The sequence below is a fragment of the Miniopterus schreibersii genome (genome assembly GCF_964146895.1).
Source record: "Miniopterus schreibersii genome assembly, chromosome: 18".
NCBI lineage: Eukaryota > Metazoa > Chordata > Mammalia > Chiroptera > Miniopteridae > Miniopterus > Miniopterus schreibersii.
Window position 1 is genome coordinate 9,063,921 of NC_138121.1, and position 10,786 is coordinate 9,074,706.

At 40.8% G+C, this 10,786-nt stretch overlaps 1 protein-coding gene across 6 annotated transcripts; it reads left to right on the plus strand.

Annotated features, from left to right (window-relative positions):
• Positions 1 to 441: 441 nt before the first annotated feature.
• Positions 442 to 10,550, plus strand: ZFP30 (ZFP30 zinc finger protein). 6 transcript variants are annotated; one of them, XM_081119646.1, is made up of 5 exons: positions 442 to 626; positions 2,591 to 2,676; positions 4,088 to 4,214; positions 4,928 to 5,023; positions 7,337 to 10,550. In XM_081119646.1, exons 2-5 carry the CDS (start codon positions 2,668 to 2,670, stop codon positions 8,689 to 8,691), a joined length of 1,587 nt encoding a protein of 528 aa, XP_080975772.1. In that variant the 5' UTR covers positions 442 to 626; positions 2,591 to 2,667; the 3' UTR covers positions 8,692 to 10,550. The 6 variants fall into 6 exon arrangements, with proteins under 6 accessions (XP_080975772.1, XP_080975768.1, XP_080975771.1 ...); XM_081119642.1 differs by lacking the exon at positions 442 to 626 and adding an exon at positions 743 to 862; XM_081119645.1 differs by lacking the exon at positions 442 to 626 and adding an exon at positions 762 to 910.
• Positions 10,551 to 10,786: the final 236 nt, after the last annotated feature.

Consider the following 10,786-nt stretch of genomic DNA (forward strand, 5'->3'; position numbering starts at 1 on the left):
ATCTAAAACTAGAGAGGGGGGGCGATGGCACAATCAACCAGCATCTCAGTGGTGCCATCCCAATCCCGCGTCAAAAGAATGGCACATCCGCAGGAAACAGCTCCAATCACGAAAACACAACCCCATCTGCAATCCCACACGGGCACACGGGTCCGCGCCAGTCCCTTAGCAACGGCCACACGGTCCAAGCTAGTAGCACGGGGGCATCGCAGTCGGGGCACCGTTACAAGCCCAAGATCTGACACCAGCTGCCAGCCTGGGACCCTGCCTCCGGCCGCATCCTACGCGCCCCTTTCCCCTCCTCTGCGTCCCCCTCCCCCAAACCCTCAAGCTGATGAGGCCCGAGAACCTCCTGGGCGCCGTGGACATCTCCGGGCTCGAACCCCGCCGCCCCCCACGCGCCTGCGTACTCTGGGCAGAAAAAAAAAAAAGGCAACTCCCAGGAGCCTCAGTGCGCGGGTCTTGGGGCGCGGCGGTTCTCGCCGCTTTTGCGGGGCGCCGAGTCAAGAGCCGGAGAGAAACACTGGAATATACGGCTTTTCCGATTTTTGACTCAGTTCCAGCGGGGGAGCACGCCCCGATCATCCTCGACAGCACCGGTGGCGCACGGGTCATTTTTACAGGAGGTATGAAGGGAGCCGGCCGCCCGGCTGCTCTGCGGGGTGCCTCGCGGATCGCCCCCGTGGCCCCTCGGCGCCCTCGCGGAGAAGCCGGGGACCGGCCCCTTGCGCTGAGCGCCTGCGCACTCGGAGCAAGGCGGGCGCGCTGCGGGGTCTGCGGCGCGGGGCCGGGCGGGGCCCGCGTGGGGAAGGCGGGCTCGGCGGCGGTCGCCGCTCTGCTGAAGAAAACCAGCGCGGCCGCGGTGAGCCTCTGCGGCCCGGCCGGGTGGGTCCTGGCGCCTCAGGCCACTGTGCGTGTCCCCCTCCGGAGTGAGGCTCTGCCGCGGGTCAGAGCCCCGGAGGGCGCGGGGCGCAGCTCGTGCGGCGGTCACGGCGCGGGGCCGGGTTCGTGGGCGAGGCCTGCGCTGCGGGGCGACAGCCCGAGGCCCTGCGCATCCCCCCCCCGCCCCCCCCAGCTACCTCGGCCCGCTGCAGGCAAAGGCCCGAGAGGGAGACTGGAGCCCCGTAATGAAGGTCCCCGGCCGAACTATGGGACTTCCTCGGGGTGGGCCTCGGGGCTGTGAGCGTCGGGGGGACCGAAGGGGACGCGGCGGCCGCCCTGGGGCTGGGGGGGGGGAGACACTGCGGTGTCTGCACAGCAACCTACTCAGAGCTGCGAACCCCCGCACGGCCACCGCGGGCCTTCTCCCGTCCCCGTTTGTGCGGGCAGGTGGGACGGTCGAGGGGACGTGGCCGGTGGGTTTTGACCGAGTCAGGAAAACCCTGGGGTGTGATATACCTGGTTTGCTCCCCAGTCCTGCCGGTCTCCAGAGAAGGCTTTTTGAAGTGAAACGAATCGCCGCTGAGCCTCTGAAAGCCAGGTTCTGTCTGATTATGTGCCGCTTCTTTGTTTCCGTGAGATGCCTTTGATTTTCAGGACGCAGGACCTTCTGATTTCCTTCCCTTGAATTCCCCTGCCTAAGAATATTCTCTTTGATGTGGCCCCTAGAATTTCTCTCCTTAGCCAAGGGCAGGGACCTAATTAATGAATTCCTTTTCCTAGTGTCCGCTTACTGCTTTTCTACACTTGGTTACCCATGTGCTGTAGATTCAGTTGCTCTAAGCAACGTTTTGCCTAAGGATTCTGATGACAGAAATACCCATTCTGGAAGTTAATGTTCATCCTTTGTTTTCGACTGTGATTTGTCAATGGGTAGTTTAGGGTTTAGATATCTTTAACCATTCTAGAGTGGGAATTTTTTTTCCCCCCAAGGGAACTCATGAAGTGGAAATTTTTGGTAGCAGCTGGATATGGTTAGAGGTCTGATAGCATGAGTTTTGTTTTGTTGATGTAAAAAAACATCCAGACCTCTAGGGAATTTTCTAAGAGTTTATTTAAGCCAAAGCTGCCGGTGTATGCTGGAAGCAAGATCTCAAATGCTCCGGAGAGTATCAGTTTTGCAGCTTCTTTTATGTATTTGAAATTAAGGAGGGAACTTAAGGAAGATTACATGGAGGTGGGAGAAAGCTAGGCAGGATAGAATTACAGGATATTTAACAAGATTATGTGCTCTCTTGAAGGTGGTTACGTGTATTTCAAAGGTATGTTAACCTAGAAGCACAGAAACTGTGGACAGGGTTTGTGTGGGATGGTGTAGCCAGGAGCAGGAGGAGAGGGATATGCTCAGGACAGGTGCGGACAGCCCGTTCCTTAGGTTCAGATCAGCCTCCCTATAGTGGACTAACTGGAAGGCCTCCTGCTGAAGTGTCTGGATATGTGCTTCCATGCGGGAGAGTCTCTGCTCTTTGTGTGCCTTCATGCAGTTGATTTTCCTAGCTTTGGGGGAGGACATATTTTGTCCAAACTACCTCTTACCTCTCATAACTTTTCTATGTTTTGGTGGGTAAAGATTTTGCATGGAGAAATAGTGCGGGGTTTTAAAATTTGGAGCTGTGAGGCAATTCTGTTAAGGCTTCCGTTCTTTTCCCAGCTCTGGCTTGTGTGGACTCTGCTTCTCCAGTAAATGACCCATGAGGAAAACTGACCAGTTCTTGCAACTCTAAAATCATGCCTCATGTAAGTTCGCGTTTCTCTCTTTATGAAATGTAATTTTTTTCAGGTTATGTAAACATTTTCATTAGTTATCCTGAAGCTTCCTAATAGAGCCCCATTCAACAGCCTCTCCCCAGTCTCTCCCATTCTAGTGAGGGATGGAGCCCAGCAGCCCAGGCCCCTCCTGTGTGCCCCTCTCTTCTCCATCAATGCCCATGTGTGAAGTGACCAAATTATTCAATATCTCCTGTGTGTTTCGTCTTTGTCTAGAGCAGAGATAAAGCAGAAATGAAGTCCCTAGAGGGAGATATTTGATCTGAGACTCTTAAGACTAGAGAATGCTTTAGAGTAGCACTGTCCTAGAATTATAATGTGAGCCACATATGTGATTTTAAATTTTCTAGTAGTCACACATTAAATGTTCTGTAGAATTATAGTGCCTTCATGCAGTAGGCAGCATGTCAGTCTCATAAAAAGTAGAGTAATATGCAAGGCATTTTCATAATCTTAAACTTCTTAGTAGTCACATTTAAAAAAGTAAAAAGAAATGTGCAATTAATTTTAATGTTTTATTTAACCCAATATAGCCAAAATAGCAGCATTTCAAAATGTAATCACTATAAAAATTATTGAGGTATTTTACATTCTTTTTTCTTTGGAAAGTCATCAGTATCTAGTGTGCATTTTATACTTACAGCACATCTAAATTTGGACTAGACAATAACCACATGTGTCTAAGCTAGGATATTGGACATTGCAACTTTAGAGATTTTGTGTAATCTAAATTCTAAACATAATTAATTTTAAAGTATAATCATTAAGTCTAAGATATCTATAAAATGAACTATTGTATACTAAATAAAAAATATTCAATAAATAATTTGTTACAATAAGGAAAAATGCTAATGATAGAACATAATGATGAAGCTAGGTCTGAAAGAAATTCTTCTATGCAAATGCTACTTTTTAAAAATAGATATTATATGGTTCATTTGGGGAAAAGAAGTCCATCAACTTTTTTGTCCCTATCTTTAATTAATTTATGATTAGAGAAAATCCTTGAAGGAAAAGAGGTTAGGGTAAATCACATCTATTGAGAATTTTTTAGGCCCATTGCAAGCAGTGTTCTTATGAACACTATTTTAATTAATTGGGAAATTCTGATAATTACCTGAACATATATGAAAGTAGGTATCGCACAGTACATAGGCAGTTTTGACTATAGCACTGGTGGGCAACTATAGCTTGTGAACCAGATTTGACCCATGGCCTGTTTTTGTACAGCCTGTGAGCTAATTACATTTTGAAAGAATTTTTTTTAATGAAGGGAAAATGGAAGGAAATGCAACAGAAACCATATGTGGCGTGCAAAGCCTAAAATATTAGCCCTTGTCAGAAATAATTTTACAAATAATACATGGGTTTGTCATTTCAGGATTTGGTGATATTCAGAGATGTGGCTGTAGACTTTTCTCAGGAAGAGTGGGAATGCCTGAACTCATATCAGAGGAATCTGTACAGAGATGTGATATTAGAGAACTATAGCAACTTGGTGTCAGTGGGTAAGCTTATCTGTGTCAGATAATTTAGAAATTAACAGGACTGGATTTCAGAGCCACACCAGCCAGAGTTGTAGCTAGTCTGTTATCTGCTAACTTGAAGTGTGAGTAGGAAGACAAAGGTGTCTGGCTCTACGTACCTATTGAAGTTTATATATGACAGTGGATTGAATCAACTGTTAAAACCCAAGTGGACACTTTCAATTTACTACAACAGACATATCTTTTAATTGATTTATGATTAATAGTTTAAAATACATGAACTTTGCATTTACCATTGAATGAATATCTTGGCAAAAAAAAAACACTAATTATTTTCCTTTTAGCAAAATAGCAAAAATGGTACCTAATAAATATACATAGTGCCTACCAAGCACTAGGGACTCATCGAAGCGCTTTATGTTTATTAAGTCAGACCTCACAAGAATATTATGGACCAACATTGTTATTACTCCCTTTCAGCAACTGAGAGCACTGAGGCCCTAGCACTCAGGTGATAGGCAGGATTGGAAACTACTGCACTCAGTCATTAACTTCCTCTTAAGAGACCATCTGTATGGTTTAAATTAAAATAAGATGATGTTTCTACCTCTCTGTTCTTAGTCCTTATGATCCTGAAATAACTCTAATATGAATAGTTTTTAATCCCATTCATCTTAGTTCTGAAGCTTGATCAAGAAAATATTTTCTTTATTATGTTCCTTTTTCCCACGCAGGATGTTCCATTTCTAAGCCAGACGTGATTACCCTGTTAGAGCAAGGGAAAGAACCTTGGATGGTTGTGAGGGATGAGAAAAAAAGATGGAGCCTGGGTGAGTAAGTGCTAATCAGGTAGAGGTAAGCCATTATGGCATGGTGTAGTGCTGCTGCTTGGGAAGGAAACACACTCCTTAGGTGTTGATTATGAAGAAAAGACCTGAAACCTGGGAAGAAAACTTAGAGCTCAGCATGAGCCACCAAAGCAGTTTTACCTATACTTCCATTTACCACTTATTTCTTCACTCATATTTCCCTCTCATTTCAATGGGGGAAGCTTTCCTCCCTAATGACAACCATTTTACCTGTATTTTGGATATCCTTTCTAGCTCATCTTTTGTATTTGGCCTTTTAATGTATATATTTCTTCATTGCCCTTTTTTCATAGAGTTTGCATGGTAGTGGGAAAGTCGAGCAATAAACACAGACAAATAGATTCCCATTGACCCCTTCTACTTGGTTCTTAATTTTTAATTTGCAAGTAAATTCTTTGAAATTACCACATTATTTTAAGAACATTTTTCATACCTTTACAGCTGCCTACTTACTTACTACCGTTATGATTATTTAGTTAAATACTGGTCATTTTATATATCATTTGTATTGTATTTATCTTAATGAGGCCTTGAATTGACTTTCCCCCTCCCCCCAAATTCTGACAAAATTGCCATAGTTTTGTATTGCTTGCTTGGCTGGGGAGATAGAGACAAACAAATGGTAGAGAGGAGGAAGGAGGGAGAAAGAGATGCACAGATGTCATAGCAGTATTTTCTGTGCCATTCATTAATCTGTTTGCATTTCACCCACAGGATTTAAATCATTTTTACGTTTTAGTATCTTTTTAGTATATCCTTTTAAAGTAAACTTATTAAAATGCACATGCATACAAAAATACAGAAATTGTAAGCATGCAGCTCACTGAATTTTCACAGTGATCAACACTCATATAATCAGATTCGGAAATAGAGCTTTATTAGTAGATCAGAAGCTTCCTCCTAACTCCTAGTCATTCCTTCCCACCCACTATCCTGACTTTTAACAACTCCATAGGTTAGTTTTATTGTTTTGGGACTTTATTAAAATGTAGTCATACAGTATATATTTTTTTATGTCTGTCTTTTTTTACTCACTATTATGTTTGTGGGATTGAATCATGTGTGTGCACTTCCTTGTAGAATATTCATTTTCATTGCTGGACAGTACTGTGTTGTATCAATATGTCATAATTTATTTAGCAATTCTTCTGTCGATGAACACTTCTTTCTAGTTTGGGCAAATTAAAAATAATGTTGCTGTATTATGACTTTTTAAAAATACCTTTTTCTTTTTGAAAAGTATTGAACTCTTACTGCAAAAATTTTGAGAAAATTTGTAACGTAGTTTTGCATAGTTATATAAACTCAAGTGAAAATAAGTAGAACCTCTCATTACCTTGGTTATGAAATCAGGAGAAAGTTTACTCATGACTATGCAAAGTAGAAAATGGAGACATCTGCAAGTGAAAGTAGAGTGACAGTTGGAAGGATAATCACATGTAAAGAAATCACCATTTTCCATTTATTTTATTTGAGATAGCTTAGATGTGCTTTTGTTTCCCATCTATAGGGAGTGGTGAAAAAGAATATTTAATCAGTGTAGTAAGGTGTAAGAGTGAAGGCAAGGCTATGTGTGCAATAAATTTTACCTAATTATGGGAATTGAATAGACAGTTACTATGTCCTCTGGATTTCTTTTTCAATGATAATTGAAAGATTGTTTCTGCCCTTGGGGAGGTTTAAATAAGAAAATAGAATAAAAACTAGGAAAATTTACAAATATGTAACAACAACATGGAAAAAAGTATTAAGCAAGAAACTAGTTACTGGGATAGAAAAGAAAGGGTATAAATTAGATGAAGTCAGCAGGGGTGATTTTTCTGATTTAACATGATAGCTCAAGAATGAAAGGAATCCAGCCATGTGGAGAACCCAAGTCAGCATTTTGGTGAATTTTAATAGCTAGTGAAAATCTCTAGGAAGTGGAAAGATCATGACATAGGACTTAGGGAGCAAGGGGACAGTCAGTGTTTTGAAATATGGTCAACGGGCTATATTATTCATGGTAAGGTGTTTGTGCTTTATTCTAATTGAAAAAAATCATTAAAATTTTCAAGTAGAGATTCTCAAACTTTGATCTACACCCAAATAATGTGATCTTACCATTTTCCTTATTCCCCTTAACTTTCTTCAAATTACACGATTATTTTAGAGTTCTCTAGCCCATTTACTTCAACTGGGCTTTTTTCCCCTCCTCTTATAAAGTTTTTATTTGCTTGTTTACTTTTTCTAGAATAAGAAAATAGCATGCATTTATCTTTTCTTTTTTTTCAGATTTGGAATCCAAAAAGTTATCTCAAAAGGATATTTATGAAATGAATTTATCTCAGTGGGAGATAATGGAAAACATTAGAAGTTGTAACCTGGAAGACTTCTTTTTCAGAAAAAAATGTGAATATAAAAAGTTTGAGAGACAAAAAGGTCCTCAAAAGGGATATTTCAGGCAAGTGAAAAAACCCACCTCTGAAAAAAGGCCCACTTACAGAAAACTCAAATCTCTTACTTTATATCAGAGAATTCATAATAGAGAGAAACCTTATGAATGTGGGGAATGTGGAAAGGCTTTTAGAGTACGCCAACAGCTTACTTTCCACCAGAGAATTCATACTGGTGAGAAACCCTATGAATGCAAAGAGTGTGGTAAAGCCTTTAGGCAGTGTGCCCACCTTAGTCGACATCAGAGAATTCATACTCCTGACAAACTCCTCGAATGTAAAAAATGTGGAAAGATCTTTACATGTAGTGCAGATCTTCGAGTACATCAGAGAATTCATGTTGGCGAGAAGCCCTATGAATGTAAGGAATGTGGGAAGTCCTTTAGAGTTCGAGGACAACTTAACCTTCATCAGAGAATTCATACTGGTGAGAAACCCTATGAATGCAAGGAATGTGGGAAGACCTTTAGACAGTATGCACACCTTACTCGACATCAAAGACTTAATATTGCCGAGAAGTGCTATGAATGTAAGGAATGTGGGCAGGGTTTTTTGTGTAGTACAGGCCTCAGAATACATCACAAGCTTCATACTGGTGAAAAGCCCTATGAATGTAAGGATTGTGGGAAGGCCTTCAGAGTGAGGCAACAACTTACTCTCCATCAGAGAATTCATACTGGGGAGAAACCCTATGATTGCAAGGACTGTGGGAAGACCTTTAGTCGTGGCTACCATCTAACTCTTCATCAGAGAATTCACACTGGCGAGAAACCTTATGAATGTAAAGAGTGTCAGAAGTTCTTTCGTCGTTATTCAGAACTTATTTCACACCAGGGTGTTCATATTGGAGAGAAACCCTATGATTGTAAGGACTGTGGGAAGGCCTTTAGACTGTTCTCACAACTTACTCAACATCAGAGTATTCATTTTGGTGAGAAGCCGTATAAATGTAAGGACTGCGAGAAGACTTTTAGACTGCTCTCGCAGCTTACTCAGCATCAGAGTATTCATACTGGTGAGAAACCCTATGACTGTAAGGAATGTGGGAAGGCCTTTAGACTTCACTCATCACTTATTCAGCATCAGAGAATTCATTCCGGTGAGAAACCATACAATTGTAAGGAATGTAAAAAAGCATTTAGACAACACTCACACCTTACTTACCATCAGCGGATTCATAACGTAACTAAATAATTATAAAGCCTTCCATTGTGAATTTTGTATTAAGGAGCACTAGAAAATAAATTCTAGAAGAAAAATTTTTTAATGTAGGGATCCCTTTTACTTCATGCTCACGACTAACAAGTTTTATTTTAAAGGAAGAATATGTTAATGACTGTATAGAAGCCATTCATCACCATTTAATCATGTTAAACTTTAGAAAATTTATTCTAAAATGAAATTCTCTTGAAGGAGTGAATGTGGAAAAGAATTTGAAAAGTAATTTCTTTTGTAGAGAATTTTGCAACACATGAAGTTAATGGAACTAGGCAGGATTCTTAGTAGAGGTTAAGAACATTAAGTGAAAGGTTGATAGGAGCTTGACTGTGAATAGATCAGCTTGACAACATGTGAACCCACTGATCAATTTTAACCTTCTTAAAAACAGGACAACATATTGTGCCTGTTAATGAGGTAAAATAAGACATCTTGCCAAAACATTGAACCTGGATCTAAGTAATCATCAAGATCTGACTCCCAATTCAGAGAAAATTCAGGAATAGCACAACAAATTTTAAAAGCAAGTAAATATAAAATGTGGGTAGTTCTGTAAGAAGGATTACCTGGCTTCTCAACCAATAAAATGGCACTGAAAAAAGGGAAATGGAACTCTTAGATATTAAGAGTCTTAAGAGGCGTATGAATCAAATGTAGATAACATAAAGAAACTGTTTTTGTTAAGTGATAACATTGTTTTTATGTAAAAATGTCTGCAGTTGATACAGGCAAGATGATACAATGTCTGGAATTTTCTTTAAAATGCTCATGGAAAAGAAGATGGATAACAAGTTTGGCAAAATGGTGGTAAGCCCTGGCTGGTAGCTCAGATGGTTAGAGTGTTGTCCGGATATGCCAAGTTAGCAGGTTTGATCCCTGGTCAGGGCACATACAAGAAGCAACCAATGATGCATAAATAAGTGGAACAACAAATTGATGTTTCTCTCTTTCCCTCTCTCTCAAATCAATCAATAAAATATTTTTTAAAAGGTGGTAGGAGCCTGGCCAGCGTGGCTCAGCGGTTGAGCATCAACCTATGATCCAGGAGGTCGTGGTTCAATTCCCCATCAGGGCACATGCCCAGGTTGCCAGCTCTATCCCCAGGAGGGGCTGTGCAGGAGGCAGCCGATCAATGACTCTCTCTCATCAGTGATGTTTCTCTCTCCCTCTCCCTCTCTCTGAAGTCAATAAAAATATATTTTTAAAAAAGTGGTAAGATACTTGGGTACATTGTTATTGTATATTTGGTTTTTGCTATTTTCTCTACTTTTATGTCTTAAATTTTCTATAATCTTTAAAAGATAAAATTATGCAATGGTATAAGCAGTTTGAATGATTTTTTTAAATGCCTGTATATCAAAACTTGTGGATGTTGCCAAAGCTCTAGACAGTGGGGTATTAAACATGCTATAATGTATTTGAGAAATTTAGAATGAGGGTCCAGATTATTTAACCTATTGCTATATCTGTTATAGTGCCTGTCCCATAGTACTTCATATATTTAAAGAATGACTAAAAGCAATTACCACTAGGTGTGGAGATCAATGGATAGATCTGTGTTGTGTAATAAGATAGTTGATAGTGGCTGGGTGGCTCAGTTGGTTGCAGTGTCACATACACCAAATTTTTGAGGTTGCGGGTTCCGTTCCCTGTCGGGGCACATACCTAGATTGTGGGTTTGGTCCCTGGTTGGGGCACGTACAGTAGGCAACCAATGGATGTTTCTCATATCAGTGTTTCTCTCCCCCTTCCTCTCTCTCAAAATCAATAAAAATACATCCTAAAAAAAAAAAAAAAATAGTTGCTAGCAACATGTTGACCATTGAAATAGACCTATTAAAAACTTGGAAGTGTGGCTATTTCAAATTAAAATGGTGTTAAGTGTAAAATACACATGGGGTTTTGAAGACTTAGTTCTAAGAAAAGATTGTAATGTATCAATTTCTCTCAGCTTTTCTCTGCAGTGATTGGGAAGCGATGATATTCAGTAGATTGCATTGTTGTATATTATAGAATCCAGTTTAAGTGTGTTTCTGCTTCCAAGTAGCATGTTTGCATACTGGGGTCTTCT